At 60.0% G+C, this 21,599-nt stretch overlaps 6 protein-coding genes across 6 annotated transcripts; 1 reads left to right on the forward strand and 5 right to left on the reverse strand.

The window, feature by feature from the left end:
* Window positions 1-127: 127 nt before the first annotated feature.
* D7B24_008974 (uncharacterized protein) lies at window positions 128-6,528 on the reverse strand (the record flags this gene model as incomplete). The annotated part of the gene is made up of 3 exons (XM_028643052.1): window positions 128-657; window positions 709-6,168; window positions 6,237-6,528. 3 exons carry the CDS (start codon window positions 6,526-6,528, stop codon window positions 128-130), a joined length of 6,282 nt encoding a protein of 2,093 aa, XP_028493265.1.
* A 2,965-nt stretch (window positions 6,529-9,493) lies between these two features.
* On the forward strand, window positions 9,494-10,687 carry D7B24_008975 (uncharacterized protein; the record flags this gene model as incomplete). The annotated part of the gene is made up of 1 exon (XM_028643053.1): window positions 9,494-10,687. One exon carries the CDS (start codon window positions 9,494-9,496, stop codon window positions 10,685-10,687), a length of 1,194 nt encoding a protein of 397 aa, XP_028493266.1.
* Window positions 10,688-11,173: 486 nt separating this feature from the next.
* Window positions 11,174-13,012, reverse strand: D7B24_008976 (uncharacterized protein; the record flags this gene model as incomplete). Its single annotated transcript, XM_028643054.1, has 1 exon — window positions 11,174-13,012. The coding sequence occupies one exon, from the start codon at window positions 13,010-13,012 to the stop codon at window positions 11,174-11,176; it is 1,839 nt and encodes a 612-aa protein (XP_028493267.1).
* A 1,248-nt stretch (window positions 13,013-14,260) lies between these two features.
* On the reverse strand, window positions 14,261-14,879 carry D7B24_008977 (uncharacterized protein; the record flags this gene model as incomplete). The annotated part of the gene is made up of 2 exons (XM_028643055.1): window positions 14,261-14,804; window positions 14,869-14,879. The coding sequence occupies 2 exons, from the start codon at window positions 14,877-14,879 to the stop codon at window positions 14,261-14,263; spliced, it is 555 nt and encodes a 184-aa protein (XP_028493268.1).
* A 753-nt stretch (window positions 14,880-15,632) lies between these two features.
* On the reverse strand, window positions 15,633-17,439 carry D7B24_008978 (uncharacterized protein; the record flags this gene model as incomplete). Its single annotated transcript, XM_028643056.1, has 4 exons — window positions 15,633-16,148; window positions 16,231-16,489; window positions 16,536-16,937; window positions 17,012-17,439. The coding sequence occupies 4 exons, from the start codon at window positions 17,437-17,439 to the stop codon at window positions 15,633-15,635; spliced, it is 1,605 nt and encodes a 534-aa protein (XP_028493269.1).
* Window positions 17,440-18,173: 734 nt separating this feature from the next.
* On the reverse strand, window positions 18,174-19,775 carry HXT2 (general substrate transporter; the record flags this gene model as incomplete). The annotated part of the gene is made up of 1 exon (XM_028643057.1): window positions 18,174-19,775. The coding sequence occupies one exon, from the start codon at window positions 19,773-19,775 to the stop codon at window positions 18,174-18,176; it is 1,602 nt and encodes a 533-aa protein (XP_028493270.1).
* Between the last annotated feature and the right edge of the window lie 1,824 nt (window positions 19,776-21,599).

The following is a 21,599-nucleotide window of genomic DNA, read 5'->3' on the forward strand; positions in this document are numbered from 1 at the left end:
CAGACTGTCATCCCAGGTCCAAGCAGCAAGGGTGTATTAGTACAAAAGAAAGAGAAAAGTCCAGTGACTTGGCCGCAATGTCCACATGCTATCCGCTACATCTCCCGTCTCAGACGTGGCACGCACCTCAATGGCTGCCGCGTGCCCTCTTCGCACCTCCACCAGCCTCCCCGTCGCCCCTGGGACGTTTGGTCCCTGGCTGGAAGTCGTTGGCGCCCGGGTTCAAGGCGCCTCCCTGCTGGTGTCCGCCGCGGCCGCGACCTCGGCCGGAAAACCCTCCTCGCTCGTTCGGACCACCAGTCGACACACGTTGGCCGGGCGTTTGATACGTGCCACGGCCTCCTCGTCCGGCAGCACCGCCGCGACCGGGGACTGGGATTCCACTTCTGACCGTAGGTTGATTTGGCTGAGCCTGTCCTGTTGTTGTCGCTGTTGCGTTCGCAGTAGCAGCATTGGCGAACGGGTTCGCGGGGAGACTGGAGGCGTTGCCGCTGGCAGCAAAAGGATTTGCCGCGGCTGGTGTGGTTGTCGGCGCTTCGCCAGTGGTGGCGACTGCGGCCTTCTGGCCTGGTGGCTGAGGAATGCTGCTGGCAGCTGCCGTCACCGGCTTCTGTCCAGTCGCTGTCACATGTGCCGGTGGTGGCTTGCTCGGAGTGGCTATAGCAGAGTAAGTGGATGCACTGCTCAGTTGTGATGACTTGAGCTTACCAGAATTATTTGTTGGAGCAGTCGCCGGCGCAGGCGCAGGCGATCCAGAAGCAACGCGAGGCGTGTTGTTGATCTGGGCATTAGCCGGAGCACGCGCAGGAGTTGGCTGAGCGGCCGGCGCAGGCGCGGGCTTAGCCACCTTTGCCTCTTCCCAGACCTCGCCAACTGGCCTGGCGGGTGTGTTGGCCGCGGCCGTGGAAACAACCTCCAGTTTAGCGTTCGCTGCCCTGACCTGGTTGTCTCTCATGTTGATCTGCAGGGCTGACTTCTTCTGCGCGAGTGCCTGGCCTTCCTCCCTCGCTGTTGAAATCTTCGACTCGTATTCCGCCTTGAGCGTAGTCTCTGCTTTGGCCGAGTGCTCCTCAAGCTTCTTCTTAAGGTTCGCGGTAAAGATGCTCTTAGCAGTGTGGTTGGTTGCGAGAAGTTTCCGCACCTCGCCATCAGAAAGTGGAGCGTTTGCGGTCGGTGTGTTTGATGTCGGCTCGGGCTCTTGTTTCTTGACCGGTGTCGAGGCGATAGGCTGTTCCTGGGAGGGCGCGGCGGCAGGGTGTTCTGCCTGCCAGATAATCTTCTCCTGGTCGACTCTGGTCTGGAATTCCTGCTCCAATTTCTGCCTGTCTTGGCGCAGCCTATCATTCAGAGCGTTTTTCATCTTGTCGGATCGCTCCTTAAGCGTTTGATTCTGACTTTCCTCGATGGCCTTCATCTTGGCTTCGCATTCGGATGCCTTGGTCTCATATTCGGAAGCCTTGGCCTCAGCCGCAACGATCTTGTCCTCTAGTGCCTTGCGCTCCTCGTCTGACAGGGTGTTGTGCACAGTCTGGGCGGCAACACCGCCAGGCTCAACAGACGCTTGCGATGCATCGGCGGTTTCGCTTTGTCGCTGAGCCAGCTCGCTGGCCTTCCTCTGCGCCTCGTCTCTGGCCGAGACGGCACTCTGCAGCTCGGAACGCAGGCTCTCGAGCTCTTGTGTGGCAGATTGCTTCTGCGCTGTCATGTTTTCGAGCTCATTGCGCAGATTCGCCAGGTTCTGCTCCAACTGCGCAACCACATCTGCGGAGGCGGAGCCCGACGGGTCGGTGTTCGCTGCTGACGGCTGAGTGGGTGTCGATTGGCTCGCCTGGGCCTCCAGCTGTAGACGCTGAACTTGTTGCTGGAACGACGAAATCTGCTGTTCATACTGAGACTTCTGTGACGATGAAGCCTCGAGCTCTTGCTGGATCCGTTGCACTTCGTTGTTCGCTGCGTTCAGCTGTTCCTGGAGCTGTCGCACCTGCTCATCCTGTGTGCTCGAAGCGCCCAGCTCATTCTTGACCTGCTCAAGTTCGGACTTGACAGCATCCAGTTGAGCCTGGATGCTGTTCCTCTCTGCGATCGCCTCATTCTTGTCACCCGAGAGCTTCTTTGATCGCTCCTTGAACTGCTCCGTGAGTTTCTGGCGTGTGTTCTGCCAGTTGCTCCGCTCTCCATCCAGAGCCTTTTGGATCTCATCCAGCTGTGACCGCAGGGGAGCTTCGGCCTCCTTGAGAGCATCGCGTTCGGCCTCAAGGTCGGTGACCGTCTGCTTGAGCTGATCCATCTCGGCGGGGTCGACACGGCCGTATTTGGTGAACATACCCTCGGTGCGCTTTTGCCAACGGTCGCGGTCCTCCTGGATCTGCTTGATCTCTTCCTCGAGGAAGCCCTTCTGCGTTTCAATCTCCTCAATCTTGGCCTCCAACGGTTGGACCTTGCCTTCAAGCTCCTCAATCTTGGCGTTCTTCTCGGCAATCTGGGCTCTGGACTGCGTGAGCTCATTGCGTAGAGTGGCGCTGCTTTCGCGGTAAAGGTTGAGCTCGTTGATCTTCTCCATAAGGTCTTTGTGAGCGAGGGAACTCTGGCCGCTCTCGGCTGCGGTTCGGCGTTCCTGGTCAAGCTTGAGACGTGTCTCTTCCAATTGTGACTGTGAGTAGGTGAGCTGCTGCTGCAGCCTCTTCGATTCTTGCACCTTGAGGTCGTACTGGACTTCGAGAATGTCCTTCTCGCGCTGCAGGTACGAGTTGAGTTCACGCAGGCCGTCGATGGCGTTGTCGGAAGACCCTCCTCCCTCGGAAGAGTCCGCATTGTCGATGGTCGATGTCCGGTTCTGCTTGAGCGCGGAAAACTGTGCAGTAACACTCTCAAGCTGTTGATGTAGGAGCTTGTTCTGCGCGTTGGCGTCATCACGACGAGCCTTGAGTTCGGCAATCTCCTGCTCCAGGTGCTGTCGCCTGTCTTCCCATGAGCCTTGAGACTGCGCAAGGGTGACCTTGGCCGATTCGGCTTCGGCCCTCAGAGTTGCTGTTTGACTCTTGAGCTGGTTGTACTCGGCGCGCAGCTGCTGCGCTTGCTGCGCGGCCTCGGCGTGCTTCATCAGCTCATGCTCATAGTCTCTCTGAATTCCGGTCGTAATTTCTTGCTGGAGACGCATGTCGTCTCGATGATGCTTGGCAGCTTCCGAATGGCGCTCAGCGGTCGCCTTGAGCCTCTCGAGTTCTTCCTCGAGAATCTTCTTCTCGTCCTCGAACTTGCGAGCCACCTCGCCTTGTGCGTCTCTGAGAGCCGAGAGCTCCTTGTTGGAGTTGGCCAGCTCAGTAGACACATCTTCAACACGCTGCTCAAGTTCCTTGATCTTCGCGTCCTTGGCCTGTAGAGTCGTCTCGATCTCGTGCTGGAACTGCTCCTGCGAATCAGTGAACTCGGACAACGCCTTCTCGTTCTCTTCGCTGAGGTTCTTGTATTGCTCGGCCTGCTCCTTTGCGTTCTCCAAGTGAGCACGGGCAAGCTCCAGGTCGCGCTTGAGATCGGCGACTTCGTTGATGAGCTCACGGACTTCACTCTCGTTGTCGTGGTCGGGTTGCGTCGTCTCGGCGGCGAAACTGCCGGGTCGGGGTGTCGGACGAGGTTGCAGACGACCGTACCGCTCCTCAGCGCTACGAAGCTCGATTGTCAATTCGTCCACTCGGGCCTGTAGATGATCGCGGCTCGTCTTTACGGCGACGTGCTCTTCGCGAATTTGGCTCAGGTTGCCAGAGAGCTCATCGATTCGCTTTTGTGCTTCCCTAGCGTCAAACTCCTTCCTCAGCTGCAGCTTCTTTCCCTCTTCAACCTCTTCGGACAGCTTCCGCTTCGTATCAGAGAGCTCGGACTCCAGGCTCTCGATCCTGGACTGAGACTTGCGGCGTGCTTCGGATTCGCTGATGTCGCGTTCGTTCTGAAGAGACTGGTGCGTGGCAAGGAGACCATTGAGTCGGGCCTTTTCCTGCACGAGGCTTTCGTTGTCCTGGTTGAGTCGGTCCTGAATATCCTTCCACAGCTTCTTTTCTGCCTTGAGGTTCGCCGTTTCGTTGCGCATGCTTTCGACGAGACCACGCGCCTCGATAAGTTCCTCCGCAACCTGCTGTGTGCGAATGTCCTGCTTGGCAGCGCCTTCGGAAAGCACCTGGGAACGCTTCTGCAGTTCTTTGTTATCGGTCTGGAGTGCCACAAAGTTGGAATGCAGCATCTCGTATCTCTCAGTAGCCAGGGTGAGCTGGCTGGAAATCTTGGCTACCTCTGCCTGCAGAGCGTTCTTCTCCCCGGACACCTTATCAACCTGGTCCCGAAGAGACTGTCTGACAGCCTCAGCATCATCGCGGTACGAGTCAAACTGAGCCTGAAGGTCTCGCAATGCCACCTGAGGTGACACACTATCACCCTGCTCATCCTCGATGCTAACAAGAGGGTGACGCTGTCCATCGTTGATGGGGCTGCCAAGAATCGAATCCAGCTCGCCGGAAACGTTCTTCTGTTGCAACAAGCGGCGGAACATGTCGCGCTCGGTCTTGAAACTTTCTGTCGTTGTGCGCAGGGACTGGCGTTCGTCCACGAGATTGGCGAGCTGCGTTTTGAGTTCGTCCACAAGTTTGCTGTCGTGGGCCGCCTGGTCCTTTGCCGCGCGAGCTTCTTCATTCTCCATCTTGTCGGCAAGGTCTCGGGTGACCCGAAGTAGTTCCTGGTTCTTCTCCTGCAGCTCCTGAATGTCCCTGAATACAACAAACTTTTGGGTGATGAATTGATTGGTATCGGACATATCCGACAGCGCGTTCTCGGTGACCTCGCCTCGAGAGAGCTGTTCGAGCCTGAGGGTTTCCTCTCGGGTAAGCTGCTCAAGACCCTTCTCGCGGGCGTGCATGTTGAACACAAGCATCTGGATCTGGGTGCTGAGGTCGCGGAGCTGGTTGCGGAGGATCTGGGCCTCCGCCTTGGTGGTAGAGAGGGCGCTCTCAGCCTTGCGAGCTGACTTCTTGGCGGCATCGCGCTCCTCGTAGCTCTGTTCTGACAGCTGTGACATCTTGGTGATCTCGGCCCTCAAAGCATCGGTTTCGGCTTGAAGTTCCTCGATTTCGGGAGTCTTGGCTTCTAGAACCGCAATCATGTTGTCGAGTTCTTCTGCCAATTGCTGGTTCCGTCGTTTCTCGCCGGCGAGCTGTCCCTTCACCTTGTACAGCTCCTCGATCGCCTGCGTGGCCGTGATGGCAGTCCTGCTGCGGACAGAGCCCGGGGTCGCGAAAGGCGACGCGGCTCGGACAGCGAGGGAACCGTTGGGGCGTGGAGTGGAAGGGGCGGAGGGAGCCGATGCAGGCTGGGGTACTTGTTCCATGCGCACCTGTAGTTCGTCAATCTCTCCCTCGAGTTGACCAACGCGTTCTTCGAGGATACGACAGTTCTCCTTCTCCTGCTCGAGCTGCTGCTGAAGGCGCTTGATATCATTGACGTGCTTCTGGTTGAGGCTTTCGCGCTCGCCCTCGAGCTGCTGAACGCGCGTCTTGTGGTTGTTCGTCAGCTGGTTGGCCATATCGACGAGGCGTTGTTTGCTCTCCAGCTCATGCTTGTAGCTCTCTTCCGTGCGTGCGAAAGCTTCCTGTTGTTGCTGCAGCTTGGTGAGGGCCTCTTCGGCCTTGGCCTGCGCAGCATCAAGACGATCACGCAGTTGCTGTTCGCTTCGTTTGAGGGCTTCGGTCTCGGACTTGGCATCTTCGTTCTGACGCTGCAGTTCAGCGATACGCGCTCCCTTTTCCTTGCGGTACTTCAAAGCCTCCTCGCTCTTCGTCTTGAGTTCATTTTCAAACCACTCGCTGTTGCGCCGGGCGAGATCGAGTTGTTGCTGAACAGAGTCCTCGCGGTACTTGGCGCTGCTTGCGGCTGCCTGAGCGGCTTGGAGCGAAGTCTGGAGGGATGTGATTTCCTTGTTGAGCTGAACGTTTTTCTGGTGCTGCTTGGCGAGCTCGTCGGACAGCTCAGAATCGCGCGCATTGCGTGATTCTAGGAGTGCCATGTTAGCCCTGTTCGAAGACTGCAGGGATTCGATGCGATCGCGCAAGGTCGTGATCTCGGAGTCGTGGTCGGATCCCCTTGACTTGAGGGATTGCAGCTCGTTTTCGACATTTTGGCGTTTCGTCTCTGGGGAGCACAAGGTTAGTCTGTGCGACGGCGCAGCCGCCAGCGGACTGAAAACAATAGACGCGCACCTTCTTCGTGGAGTTTCTGGCGTATCTCCTCGACGTCCTTTAGCGCTTTGTCGGCGGTCGCTTTGGCGTTTCGGCATCTCTCTTCGGCGTTGCGGTGGGCGCTCTCCAACTCGACCTCGAGCATGAGCTTGGCATTGTATACTTCATCAGACTCATCCGCCTTGGCAACCAGGGCTTGAAGGAAGGATGCGACGAGCTCCGGCGTTGGATCGGTGGTGATGGTGTTCACAGCAGATTCAGCAAGGCCCAGGTGGCCAGCTATCCTGCCGGTGTCTACAGCAGCTGCTGCCATTTCTTCGCGCTACTTATTGGAAGGAGCCGTCATGAGGGTCGCGACTGCGTTGAGCCTAGGGGGAGATGGAGACGGTGAAGAGAAAGATTGTTCGTGTTTGTCGCGTCTCGGGCAGCACCCCGCGGTGTTGATGAAAGCCCGATTCAGCTGGCGCAGGATTGGGTCTTCGAACAAAGAAAAGGGGGCGGGCAGGTCGATCAATGAAATGTCGCCACCTTCTCTCTGCGTTGAGAGGAGTTGGTAATGGGAAGGGGGGCCGAGGTCGTGGTAGGTTGAAAGAAGCTCGACGAGGCTTCAACAGGTGGTTGTTTTCCTACCAAGGATCGCGAGGCTGCAGGGGAAGGCAGAAGAAGCTGCAGCTTGGACAGGCAGGTTACCACGGAGGAAAGCGACCAATGGGAGGGGCTATGGGGCCAGAGCTGGCAGAGCTTCGTCTACCGATGTTCTGCCGGGAGACGTTGATGTGGTGGGTCTCGGGATGCATTACATAACACGATATTGTGGAGAACAGGGGAGATAGATGGCTTAGGTAAGTCCTCCATATCAGCCAGTATGGCCGTGGGACGCTCTGTTCTGGATGTAAGTTGTGTATCCTTCATGCCTCCATCGCTTCTGCCAGAGAGGATTCTATGTGATCTGTGGTTTCAGATTGCAAAATTTAAAGGTATAAAAGGAGTGTGTCAAAACAAGCTTGAATGCTGGGACTGAGACACCATCCTCTAGGTCGGTATGGCAAGACAGGAAGCTGTCCCTTTGGTTGTCATCTACCGAGGGGGCAGGAGGACTCATTTTTGAGGTATCAATCATACCTGCCTGCTTCCCTGGGCTTCTCTTGCCGTCAAACGTCAGATGAGGCACGCGACTCCATATCTCTGCAATGGCTTCTTCAATAGCATATTCCTGTCTTCCCCCATGTTTGCTCTTTAATTCCTTCATCCGTGTTACTTCACTCATCGTGATTGTTTTCCTAACAATCTGAAGCGCATGGCCCGTGGCAAGTTGTGACAACCCGCAGTATGCCTTGCGCTGGTAGCGCTTTTGGCCCGAGTCAAACGAGATGTCCTGCCCAGACACTTTCTGATGCCCCAACACCGATTGCAACATACTTCTCCCACCAGCATTGAGCAACAAGCGAGGCATTCTCCGAAGCAGCCTGGGATCGGCATCAGCTTCCGGTCAGGTGCAGCTTTGTGGAGATAAGCTACCCCTCCCACCCTTTCAGCTCTGAATCCTGCAACGGACCCAAACCCAGCATTCTGTGCGAGCAGTACTCTCCGCCACCGCGAACAGCATACTTATGGCCTCACATACTGATGCTGCACCCATGCTAGCCCGTCAGCCCTGAGGGGCTCTTCGCCCGTTGATCATGATCGGCCAACCAGAATAGCCAACGCCCAGAGATAGTCTGCACGGCCGGGTCTCCACAGTTCCTATTGCCAGCAAGTATCGTCCACAACCCTGGTGGGCCCATTACTGAGGACGCGCTGTGGTGATTGAAGCTCACGCGGGTCACACAGACGAGGCACCTTGGACTTGATTCAAAGCGGCAACGGGTGAGCGTTGAGCGACTGCAAATCTGTCCCAATGTGATGCCAACACATCCAACTCCACACCTCTAGCACAGCCCGCCGGCATGAGCATACAGCTTCGCAGACACGGCAGCGAAGCGAGCAACCTTTGTGTTCACGGCGTGTTTTCGTAGGCCGTATTATCACGATTGTGGATGGCTTCGCCCCCAACATCACGTCCTCTCAAACCCTATGGCTGCATGCCAAATCTCCTGTCCAACGACTCTAGGCCACATCCCCGATGCGCGACGACGAGGCGAGCCAAGGTTGCGGCCAACGGATGCCATCCTGTGCAGCCCACCCCGTCATTTCTGATTCGAGGCGACCCTGGTTCCTGTGACAAACAAGACATCGTCGGATGGTGGCGCTGGCTGTGGCCTCGCTGGCGTTTTTAGCGGCGTCTCTCGTCCTCTTTTTCCCGCACAAACGGCGCCTCTTTACGCCGCCTGGGGCATAAGCAGACCGCCTTGACGGACCAGGGGTGCCATCACGGCTGACTTCCATTCGTCAGTTTTATATGAACCCATGAACCGAAAGAACGTGGAGGTCGGCGCATAGTGGGAGAGAAATCCATCAGGCCGCCATGAAGATGAGGCTCGCGGAGCTTCCTTTGGTTTTAGTACACTATTTTTCTTCCAAGACATCAAGTTCAATGTCTTCGACGTCTTGAACGACTGCTCCGGGACCTGCAGGAGACCGCCGCTCTTGCCCGTTTCACTGCAACTAAAATTGAACGCCCAGAGAAAAACCGGCTGTCGTGGAGCCAAGCATATCAGCAAAGGAGATCATCCGGGACCCTTATGACCCGCGAGCCTAACACGCCCATCCTTCCAACCCCATCCCCGCCCTATCCCCACCAGGAAGAAGGTCCTGATTCTGGACACCGAAGGTAAATAGCCTGCAGCCAGGCCTGCAGCTCTAGCTGCAAGTTCATCATAAGGTGTGCAGGCAGTGCTCTCGCAGGGCTCGGATCTGCCTCATGACGGCCACCCCATTGGTGCGGTGCCGGGGTAGTCTGTTGATTACCCTCCGAGGCACACCCCGTCAAGTTACCAGGGACCAGGGACCGCAAGGCTGCCAGCTGGTCCGAGGTCGCGGGCCCTGGCCTGGCTTCCAGTCTTGTCGTTGGCCGTGATGGCTTTGGTCGCTGATCCCCCGGGTCTCGCACAGGACTTGCAGGTGAAGGCGCCTCGCGTGGCGTATATATAAACAAGAACCTTCTTCTCAAAGATGTTTGGCCCCCAGTGGCGCCATCAACGTTGGTTGCTTCCATCTCCAGACCATACATCCGCTTTCTAGGCATCGCGAGAGCCTCCATCATAAACCAGCTTAAGGCTGAGCAATACCTACCCTTTTACACAGAGACAGCTCTCCCCAGCAAAGGGAAATCGCCCACCATGCGTCTCTCTCTCACAACCCTTCTCCTCCTGCCCCTCGCCCAGGCGACCTCACTCTCGTACCCCGAACGCCAGGCCCCGGCCGTCAAGTCCTCCAAGACCGTTCTCTCCCTGGCCGTCCCCCTTCCTCACCTCTCCTCGCGTTCCGCCAATACAGCTCGCGACCCGGTGCCTCACCCACTGCTGAACCTCCTCGACACGCGCCAAGACGGCTGCGGCCTCCGCGGCGTCGAGTGTGACTCCCAGTGGTGCGCCCCCTTTTCCGGCATCTGCTGCGGCTGGGGAAACGGCAGCTACTGCGATATTGGCACCTCTTGCGACTCGGGTGGCTGCTGCCCGCTCGGCAAGATCTGTACCGGTGACCCCTCGGGCTGCACCGAGGGCCAGGAGCCATGCGGCGACAACCAGTGCATGCCTGAGGGTGCTGTGTGCTGCGGCAACGGCGGCCACTGCGCCGCCGGCGAAACGTGCACCAGTGACGGCAGGTGCTCGACCGGCGGCGGAGGCGGAGGAGGTGGTGGTGGCGGTGGTGGCGGCGGCGGCGGTGGTGATGATGGATGCCCCGTTGGACAAGAGGAGTGCGGATCCCTCTGGTGCATGCCCGTCGGATCAAACTGCTGCTCGCCCGGCAAGTACTGCGATGCCGGTCTCACCTGCGCAGGTGACGGCTTCTGCTCCGGAGGCAGCTCCGGCGGTGGTGGTGGTGGCGGCGGCGGTGGCGGCGGCGGCGGCGGTAGCGATGATGGGTGTCCCTCGGGCAAGGAGACGTGCGGTGACCGTTGCATGCCGGAGGGTTCCGTCTGCTGCTCAACCGATGGCTACTACTGCGATGCCGGTGCGACCTGCCGACAGGACGGCTCCTCATGGCGATGCCCCATCGGCGGCGGCGGCGGCGGCGGCGGCGGCAGTGGAGACAACTCAGACGACGACACGACCACGTCGCCCGATCCCACGCCCACACCATCCTTTTCACCCCCGAGCGGTGACGACGACGACGACACCGATCTCCCCACCCCCGTCGCCGTGCCGACCACGTCGTCTCCGCGCGCCTTGGACTCCCCTACCACAACGGAGGCCCCGGTGGCGACAGGAGCATCGGGCTCGGGTAACACCGCCTCAGACGCCGTGCATCGCAGCATCAGCGGCCTCGTCTTCGTGGCCGCTCTCCTCTTTGGCGTGGCGCTGACTCTCTGAATAGGAGGCGGCCGTTGCTATACGAGAGACGAAGTTTCGCAAGGAGAGAAAAAACAGATTGATGGTCCACAGGCAACGGCTACTTGCGCGAAGGATTGTAATTACACAGAGCCTTTTTTGATAATAACGTATGCTGCATAGTGAGGAATATACCCCCCAACCCAAAAACCCCGCCCGCTACTACTATTCGATACAAAAACTGTGTGCGCGCGCCCCCTCTAGTTCAGATCGATGCTCGTAGGGAAATGAAGAGGGGACAATAAGAGGCACGCTTTTGTGGTTGTGTTCGTGCGTTTGCTCCCCGGCCATCCGAAACGCCATGCTTGTATCCATCCCGAAAAGGGGAAAAAAAAACCCCGAAAACCAAAGTAAAAAAAAACGCTTTCCGTCCAAATCATCAAATGTACGTAAACTCGATGAGCCGGGTTGGCTTCACGTCCCCGGAGGAGCAGGAATAGAGAAAATGGTGGTTGAAAGTGGTTGGGGTCAGAGACACTTTGTCCTCATCCACTCAATGTTCCGCAGGCCGAGGTTGAGGCCGACGCGCGCCCACCAGCGGCGGACCTTTTCCTGGTCGCCAATGCTGTCCTCGAGGGCCTCCTCAATGTCGCAGGTGCGGTACTCGACGCGGTGGCGGCGGCCGTCCATGGCGTCGAGCTCGCCGTGGGCGAAGCGGCGCCACCACTCGAGCACGTCGACGTGCTGGTGGATGGTGGGCTGGATGAGGACCTCGGCGTCAAAGACGAGCTTATCGTCCCCCTTGAGCTGGCGCCAGAGCTCGAGGACGTCGACCTGGCCCCAGCGGCTCGCCATCTTGGCGACGCTGTCGCCGTGGGCGACGGGGATGCCGGACGCGACCCACCAGCGGAGGACGGCGGCCTGGCCGTGCTGCGCCGCCCAGAGGAGCGACTTGCCGGGCCGCAGCACGATGCGGTCGTCCTGGGCGGCGGCGTCGCGCCACCACTCGAGCACGAGCAGGTGGCCCTTGCCGGATGCCTGCTCGAGGGCGGCCTCGGTGAAGACGAGGGGCAGGCCCGAGCGGCGCCACCACCAGTCGAGGACGCGGACGAAGCCGTTCTTAGAGGCGCCGTCCAGCGCTTCGGCGTCGTAGAGGTCCGAGGCATCGGTGCGGGGGGCGCGGGCGGCGCCGTGGTGGAAAAAGTGCGACTGCTTCCAGTAGTCGAGCACGTCGGGGCGGCCGTAGTAGGCCGAGGCTTTGGTCGGCAGGACCTTGCCGTCGAAGGCCTTGAAGAGGTCGGGGCGGTTCGCCTCCATCCAGGCGAGGACGTCGATGAGGGAGAAGCGGATGATGAGCTTGATGACGAGGGCCGGCAGGTCGTGGAGGGCGGGGGGCGACTGCAGCAGCTTCTTGCAGATGGCGGGGCTGTTGCAGGTCAGGACGAGCCACTCGAGCTCGTGGGCGTAGACCTGGATGGGGTCACGGGGGTCTTTGGGCGTCAGGGCCCAGGGGTGCGGCATGACGGCGTTGGTGTAGACGCCGAGGGCCTGGGCGAGCTCCCAGTCCTGCGTAAAGTCGAGGATGATGGTCCAGATTTCGGGGGGTAGCTTGGCGTGGATGGGGCGATTGGGGGAGGCCGTGAGGGTGCCGGAGAGGTGCGAGACGACGTCCACGTCACGGCCGAGACCCATAAGGTCGGCCTGGTTTTTGATGATGCTGAGGATGTCGTTGAAGGCGGACCAGTTGACGATGCGCTTCGGGGTCTTGGGGTTGTCGTCGTAGTGCCAGAGGATGGGCGGCATGGGCCGCAGCCAATGCCACTTGCGGTGGATCTTGCTCATCTGGCGTTTTGTCACGGGGTTCTCCCACATGTGGGTGCTCATGCCGGGCACGAGCAGGATCTTCTTGGCCGCGTCCCAGCCGCGCAGGACCTCGAGGAGCAGGGTGTCGGCGATGCCAGCCATCATCTTGGCGAGGTTGTCGGCGTCGATGGGCACGAGGACCATGAGGTCGGCCCACTCGACCAAGCCGAAAGCCTGTTGACGGTAGAACTCGATGTCGTCCATTTCTGATCTCGATTCCGCGTCGGTGCCGGCGCCGGCGACGAGGGGGGCGACCATGGGTCGGTTCTGCATGACGATGATGGTCTGGCTGAGGCGGGGGATGACGTCGTCGACGATGGCGCGCATCTCAATGCCGGGGTTCTTGGAGAGACGGACGACGAGGGCGCTCGCCCATGAGGTGTCTCGGGGGCCCGTCGCGGCCACGAGCAGCCGCAGCTTGCGGTCGCGGGGCTTGAAGTGGAGGGACGAGGAGGAGCTGTTGCTCCTCCTCAGATGGAGTAGCATGTTGTCGGAGGGATCCATCGGGACATTGGGGCGGATGGAGTGAGATTCGATCGTCGAGATGGACTGCAAGAGACTGTGAGAGAGAGGGACTGCAAGAGACTGTGAGAGAGAGGCTGGACTGCTCTGGCCGACGTAGTATCGTGGCGGGGTATCGCAGCAGGTCGAGGCGGTCTGGCGATGGTGGAGGGGCAGTCTCGCAGTCTCGGGATGGGTCAACGAGCAATCGTCGGGCAGAGATCGGGCGGGCGGGCGGGCGGATGGGCTATATGACAGAATGATGGAGAGCAACCGCAGGTCGAAAGAGAGGCTATATGTCGGGTGGTCGGAGAGGCGAGTCGAGTCGGTGTGGAATGGGAGGTGAATCGAAGACAAGAGGAAGGGTAGGTGTGCATGCAGTTGGATGTACAGAGTTGCCGTCGCATTCGAAGATACGGACTCGGCAGGCAGTCGACCCGGTTGATAAGGCACCGCCAGTCAGGCGACTTCCAGGCGACCTCTGGGCGACCTCCAGGCGACCTCGCTGGGCTTTACACCGTCATGATGATGGGGGGTTTTTTCTAGCCCCCGCCACTGGTGTTAGGTAAGCAACTGTCTAGCATCTCTGGCGGTTCATACATCTTACATCCTTCCAAGACCACGAGGAAACGGAAGAGAAAAAAGCATGTTGTCGTGGGAAAAGACTAGGAAGCGTAGTTGGTACATTCTCTTTCCTGAATTGCATCCCCGTCACTGATTGCATCCCCATCACTGGAACACCCCGACAAGGAGTCCCTCTGCCGTCCTTCGTCCATTGCATATGAATCACCGCAATGGTCATTGGCCGAGGGTCTGCCTTCCAGCCTTGCCCTGCCAGCTGTGCCCTGCCAGCCGTGCGACCGCTGTAGATAAGCTCCTTCTAGCGCCCCGTGCGCCGGAAAATCTCTCGACGGCGACCCACAAGACCCCTGTGGGGCCCTCAAGGTCCGCGTCCTCGTCCTACCAGGTAAGGCACCTTACCTACCTTACCCTACTACCTACCGTACCTGGGTAGGCGGGCAGGTAGATCCAGCAGCTGATCATCTCTGTGTGGATTCATCAGACGGCCAAGTCGTGCCATCGCACGTCGTGCAAGGCCATCGCAGATTGACATCCCATCACCCTTCTGGAAGCTCGGCCACGAAACATCATGTGTTCAAAAATGACACGGTCCATGACCATCGGGTTCCACGATCACCACCCTTGCCGTGCCTGCTGATCCTCTCCGACAGCACCCGATAGTTCGAAGCATCACCACCATCCCAACAAGGGCACCCTCATCCGTCCCGCCGCATTCTCCGCCACCGACGTCGGCCCGCTAGACGACGGCCCCGGCACCGTGCCATTCGAGCTCGGCCGCGGCGTTGTGAACCCCGTCGTCTCCGACCCTGACGTGCCTCCAGGCGTGGATGCCTCGGGCGCACTCGTCGTCACCGGCACAGACGCCGTCGTCGTGTCTGGCGCCGAGCCGCCGCCTTCGTCTCCCGTCGTCGTCGACGCGCACGGCCCCGACAGCGCCTCCACCTGGAAAGCAGTCGTGCAGCCCGCCCCGGCGCACGCCTCCTCCCCGCCGCAGGGCCAGTTGAGGTAGACCGTCGCGACGGGCGTCGGGCAGCCGCAGACCTGCGTCACCGTCGAGAACTCGATGCACGCCGGGACCACGCAGGTCGAGCAGAGGAGGCCCGTTTCCGTGACGGCAGGGCAGCCGGACTGCGGCGTGACCGTGGGCAGCACGCCTGGAAAAGGCGGGCCGGTTGTTGTCGTCGACGGCGGCTCCTGGGCCACGGCCATGCTGCTGCGGTGTCAGACCGGGAGATCCATGCTTGTTTTACGGCAAAGACGGCAAAAAGAAAACGTACAGTGAGAGCATGGTTGCCATGAAAAAAGCTGACTGCATCATGATGAGCCAAGGCGGCGTCTCGAGGAGGGTCGGGCTCCCAATGCTGAGATCTTGGAGCCGCGCCGAACCGAACGGTCTAGGACGTTGTTCTTCCTTTAAAGGCGCCGGACCAGCAATGCCTCCAAGACAAGTAGTGGCTGCATCGTATTCCCGAAAGCATGCGAGGCGCCATGACGCGTTAGCAGCTCATTCCCCCGCACGAAGCTATCGTACGCTTCCAGGCTAGCCAATCCTTCGACGCCAAGCCTCGGGTGGTCCTCTTTGGTCAGCATCTCACGATTGGCCTAAGAAGAAAGAACTTGTGATTCTTGAGCATTACCTGACGGAACGCAAAATTTAGGTTCGATATCGGATTGCATCGGTTTTGCAACGTGTGGCTGCATCTGGGCCCTCGTGATATCAATATATCAGTCAACCACATGAAGTAATCCAGTAGCTGGCCTTGAGCTAGGGTATTCCCAGATTGAATTGTCTTGTTAATGTGCCAGTGTCCAGGCTTTTGGCCCCGTATGATAGTCAACGACAGCGTGACGTTCATGTTGTTGGTATCGATAGGCTGGATATTCGACGAGGAACTAACTATATCAGACATCTTTGCTCTAGGATCGCTGTCGTATCAGCCGTCTTGTCTGGTGATATGGAAACTTCATCGTCACGATCTCATGGACTCATACGTATAAAGGGTTGACCTGAATGCACCGTAAGATGGTGATCTCTTCACTGCTACTCCCCCGTGGCCGTGATCATCATGCGCTCAGCCCGCTCCGCCTGCATCTGAAACTGAATCTGCTGAACGAGCTCCAGAATCCGCTGCTGCTCGCGCGCGGCCTCCATCATGGTCCTCTCCTGCCGGACCGACTCGAGAATGGCCTTCTGGTCCCGCAGCATGCCCGCCATCTTCTGCTGCTCGACCTGCAGCGCGGCAATCGTCCGGCCCGCCCGCCGCATCTCGACGCGATGGCGAAAGTCGACCTCGCGCGTGACGCGGTCGCAGGCGCGACGCAGCTCCGCCAGCTTGACGTCCAGCTTGGGACGAAACGTGTGGATCATGGCCAGCTTGGCCGTGGCGCGCGACAGCACGAACTCGTAGCACATGATGCTCATGCTGAACATGACGCGGTACACCTGGCTCGTCAGGCGGAAGAGCGTCTCCCCCGGGTTGAGCGCGAGCTCGCGGCGGCAGAGGTCGGCGGCGTCGGCGACCTCGGACAGCGTGGCGTCGACCTCGCCGTAGACGTTCTGCGGACGTGTCAGCTGTGAACATGGCGTTGCCTGCTACAGGGGGGAAAAAAAAGAAAAAAGAGCAAGAGGCAACACGAACCATGCTCATGCTCAGCATAAAGTCCATACTGCCCATTGCCGTTGCTGCCACATCGGACCCGGACCTGGCCAGAGGGCCGAGCGACTTGGAGAAGACAGACAGGACCGGTCGTGACTTGGCGGCACGTGTCGAGGGCTGCTTGTCGTTGAGGATCGTCAGGGCCGCTTCTGGATTTCGTATGGCGTCCAGAATCTCCACCTGCTTCGGGCTCGCTGTCTGGGCCACGGCGCGGAATGCAGCCTCGATGGCATGTGCTTGGCTGGAGAGGTCAGCCGCAGGTCTGGCAGAAAGATGAATGCACTGACGTGTAAGAAGCCTCAGCACTTGGCGACTCGTCGTTCGCCTGCACAGTTGGTGCCGTGCCCGGCTCCGAGACGGTGCCTCCTGGCCGTACCACCAAGCCATCCGTGCTGCCGTTCGTGGGCGCTTCTGCGCCTCCGCTCGAGCTAGGCTGCTGCTCTTCCGACAGGAACGGATCCTCTGCAAAATGCATGCCCAGATCCTCCACGCGGGTCGTGTTGCGGATGCCGGCACTGCGCGCACAGTCCAGCAGCATGGCGATGCCCGAGCCGAGCGCCTTTTGATACTGGCCAAACGTCTGGAACAGCTTCTGCCGCTCCTTCTCGTCGTCCCTCAGCCTCTGGCTCATGTCCTGAATGTCGGCGCCCATGGGCTGCAGCTGGTCCCGGAGCAGAATCGTATTGCGCCTGGCCAGTTCTCAGCGCGCGGCATCGTCAGGGACCGGGGGGGACCCGGGGGGAGGGGGCACACGACAACATACCCGATCGACGTCGTCATGGCGTGGGCGAGGAGGTCCCGCCAGATCAGCAGCTTGCCCGTGTTCTTCGCCATCGACTCCCGGCCAAAGACGAACGCGGCCCCCTTGCGCAGCCGCGTGAACCGCGACGTGACGTCGCCCGTCTGGTAGGTCTCCATGCTCGAGAGCTGCAGCCCGAACGCGAGCTCGCAGTCCTTCAGCACGGCCGTCAGCGTCCGCAGCTGCAGGCCGTCGGCCCGCGCAAACGACGACTTCTCGTGGGCCGCGGCATACTCCTGGACGTCGTGCAGCGTGGTCCGCGTCGCCTCGAGGGCCTCGAGATACTCCCCGACCTCGGCCGGCGCGTCCTGGACGGCCCGGAAGAACTGGTAGACCTTCCAGCTGAGGCTCAGCGCCGTCGTGGTCAGGTCGAAAACGGAACAGACCTCCATCGGGCCTGTCGCTGTCGATGCGAAAGCGCCGGACTTCGGGAATGGCGCGCAGATTGGCCCATCCCAGACGAAAGCATCATTGTTTTTAAGAAGAAACCCCCCGAGGCCTCCGCGCGAGGGGCGGGGCGTGCCAGCGTTCAGCTGTGCCGGACGTGGCGATCGCTTCGGATCCGATTGGCCTGCCGACGCGGGAGCGGGCACAGCGACAAATAGTCTGCGATCTAGGCTCGAGGGAGGCTGACGCTGTGCATGCGTAGTCGGCGAGGCACGTCATGTGCACGCTGTGGGCGTCTTCCGGTGAGCGATTGTAGTCAAGGCGGGTGATTCGGCTGAAATGCGAGATCTGGGGGTAGGGAAGGGGGGGGGGGGGGGGGGGGGGGCAACAGTCTACGGATGTGGGGAACTCGTCTCTTGACGTCTACAGTATGGCGACTGACGAGGCTCGGTACCATTTGGATAGTCTCTTGGATTAGTTTGACGGATTCTCACTTTTCCATCAACTAGACTGAGTAGGATTGCAGTGACGGCCACGACCAGCTGAAGGTGAACTCATCCAGGACATGGTACATCTCATCTTCCGGGTCGTCAATCGCTTAAGGCCGATACACTCCCTGACTGCCAAACAGGAAGACTACACGCAAAAGGCACAGCACACCGTCACAGCCAAGCAACTGCACATAACTCGTGATTCATTCATACAAAAACCATCTATCGTACAGCCACCCTAAACACGGCTACACACGCAGGTGCTCGCCGCTCGAATCGGCCTTCTCCGCTGAGGGCTCGCTGCCGTCGAGCTGGCCCTCGGCAGCCTGCCACGTCTTGCTCTTCCAGGGCACGACACCCTCGACGTACATGGTGTCGACCTCCTCGAGGGAGCGGCCCTGGGACTCGACGACGAAGAAGTAGGTGATGATGGCGCCGGCGCCGCAGCAGGCGGCAAAGACGTAGCCGTACTTGTAATGGATGGCGTCGGTGATGAAGGGCGTGAAGAAGGAGATGAGGAAGTTCCAGAGCCAGTTGGAGGCGGTGCAGAGGGCCATGCTGCGGGCGCGGTAGCGCGAGGGGAACATCTCGCCGACGATGGCCCAGACGAGGGGGCCCCAGGTGGTGGCGAAGCCGAAGATGAAGAGGCAGGCAAAGGCGATCATGGCGCCGCCGGCGCCCGAGTTGGTGCGGGCGTTGGCGTCGCCCGGGTTGTTGTCGGGGTAGAGGGCGAAGGAGCCGAGCGAGGCGAAGACGAGGAAGCAGCCGAACATCCAGGCGCCGCCGACGATGAGGGCGGGGCGGCGGCCGAAGCGCTGGCCGATCCAGAGGCCGACAATGGTCGAGGCAAAGTTGACGGCGCCGAGGATCATGGATGTGACGTACGAGTTGCTGAGGCCGACGGCGGCGAAGATCTGGGTGCCGTAGTAGAAGAAAAAGTTGGCGCCCGTGAGCTGCTGCAGGGCCTGCAGGGCCATGCCGAGGAGGGTGCGGCGCATCATGGCGGGGCCCGTGAAGACTTCGTGCCAGGCCTGCTCGGCGTGCTCGGCGGCGAGCTGCTTGCGGATGTCGCTAATCTCGTGCTGGACGGTGGGGTGGGTGCGATCGACGCCGGAGAGGAGGGCCAGCGTCGTCTCGGCCTCGTCGGTGCGGCCGTGGCGGAAGTCCCAGCGCGGCGACTCGCGCAGCGTCAGGACGCCGAGACCCATGATGGCCGGGGCGATGAAGCCGCAGCCCATGGTGATGCGCCACGAGGCGGCGCCCGAGATGGACTCGGTGCCGTAGTTGATGCAGTAGGCGGTGAAGATGCCGAGGGTGATGAAGAGCTGGTAGGCGCTGACGAGCATGCCGCGGACCTGGCGCGGCGACGTCTCGGACTGGTACATGGGCGTCAGCACGGAGAGGGCGCCGATGCCGAGGCCGCCGACGAGACGGGCCAGGGGCACCTGGTACCAGGTCGTGCGGGCGGTGATGGCGACGATGTTGCCGACGATGTAGATGACGTTCCAGAAGGTGATGCTGTACTTGCGGCCGTACTTGTCGGCGATGGGCGCGCTGACGAGGGCGCCGATGAGGCAGCCGGCGCAGAGGAAGGCGACCATGCAGCCGGTGCGAACCTTGCCGAGGGCCTCGCCGTGCTCGCCGAAGCGGCTGATAAAGTCGTTCATCTGGAGGTAGCCGGAAATGGCGCCGCCCTCGTAGCCAAAGATGAAGCCACCCATGGAGACGAGGAGGCCCATGATGAGGACGCGAAAGTTGACGGCGTGGACGGGCGGTGCCTCCTTCATGGCGTCGTGGTGCGAGTCCGGCATGGTGGTGGCACTCGGTTTACGGCTTTCGAATTGATCCATTAGCTGTAGGAGGTTGTTTGACCTTGTCGAGATAGATGTGTGTGTGATGATAGTACTCCAGCCAAGAAATGTGTGGCCTGAAGTAAAGTACTGTTGGGTTGGTGTGAGTAGTATATGATGTAGAGTGAGCTCCGAAGAGACGATGGGAAACAAGAGGAAGATCTCACGACAAGCGAACAAGACAGCGGAACAATGGCCTTTTACGCATCCCCAGATGGTCCCCAGTTCTTTCCCCCTCCTTCTCCTGCTTACCCATACGGCTGGCTTGCTTGTGTCCCTACTAAAAACCACACCACCTCGGCGCTCGTATGGAGTCCGCTCTACTCACTGTAGACGTCATGTACGGGCAAGTCCGTTCACGATAGCGGCGAACCCGTTCTTGCCGCGGCGCTCGACCACCCCCAGAAAGTCTCACCCAGTCAGGTGCACTCGGTGTTCGCTCTTGAAGGGGAGGCAGTGGACTTTGCGTTCCCCGCCGCCTCGGCCGGTCTCGTCGGTGCGTGGCTGGCTGCTAGGGGGAGCAGCATGAGGGGAAGGGGGGGAGAAGTCGAGGGTCTCGCGTTGTCGAGAAGATCGGGCGTTCCCCGTTTCCGTCTGGTCCCGTTCGATCGCCGAATTGTCGGAGCTTAGAGAATGCGTGGAGCCTTGCGTATGGGTGGGCCGGCCTATGTGGTATTGCCAGACCTCTTTGCTGTCATGTTCCTTGCGTGGTGTTCGTACGATGGCCATCATTGAGGATCCTCATGTCGTCCATCCTCTGTCATGCATCCTGTCATTCTCCTGCCGTTCATCATGATATCAAAGGCCGGTGCAGGCAATCCACCAAAGGCCATGCCACCATGTCACCTTTGAAACGGCGCTGCAAGATGGCATGGTCATCGATCGGACCTAAGCGCAGGTTTAAACATCGGCATCACATAAACCCAAAAAGAAGGCCGATTTACCATACTGACGCCAACCTGCAACCGGCGGCCGCCAGCTCGAGGGGGCCCCGGCGCAAACTCAATTCGGTCCGTCTGTCGGCGTTCGGCAGCGTGGAGCCTTTCGACCTTAGTCATGCGCTTCATCGGGACAGAAAGCAGCCTGCTCTATTCCCGCTTTCGGCCGGCCGATGAGAGCCCATTCTGATGGCTCTCGGGCAGCGAACCTTGGCACAGATCGGACCATGGGTGATGGCGTGACATGGGGCGGCTCTGGCCGCGAGGGCCATCTCGTGCTTTTGACACAACAGCATCGTGACGGCCACTGTGGCACGGCAGCATCTTCCTCATGCCGTCCAGCGCTCGCCATCGTCGCCGTCTCGAGTCGTTCCTCCATGCCATTGCCTGGGGGTCCCGTGATCTGAGAAGTCCCCCACGGAACCTCGATGACCAAGGCAGAGAGACTGACGTGGGCTGTTTCTCGTCAGCGTCCTCGAGTCAGCCAGCGCCAGACCTTTGCCTGACCTGCCTGACGGACTGGGTTCCCACTATAGCTGCCCAGGTTCCGTGCACCAAGGCACTAGCAGCACGCCGGCGCGTCCAGTGCAGTAGCGAGCAGCAGCGGCCAGATCCAGCGGGACGCGGCCCAGGCAAGCCAGGCCAGCCAGGCCAGCCAGCCTCAGCGGTCCATTTGCAGTGGCCGTCGACGATTCGCAGTGGCGGAGCAGTGCAGTGCCATTTTCGGTGGGCAGCGGAGCATCTGCAGGCATTCGCAATTTGCCGTGGCAGCGGAGCCTTGGCAATGTGCAGGGCATTTGCAGGGCGTTTGCGGTGGAGCAGGTGGTGCAGGGCATTGCAGTGGGGCAGGTGCAGAGCATTGCAGTGGGGCAGGTGCAGAGCATTG

The sequence above is a fragment of the Verticillium nonalfalfae genome, assembly GCF_003724135.2.
Source record: "Verticillium nonalfalfae strain VnAa140/NRRL 66861 chromosome Unknown scaffold_85, whole genome shotgun sequence".
Classification (NCBI taxonomy): Eukaryota; Fungi; Ascomycota; class Sordariomycetes; order Glomerellales; family Plectosphaerellaceae; genus Verticillium; species Verticillium nonalfalfae.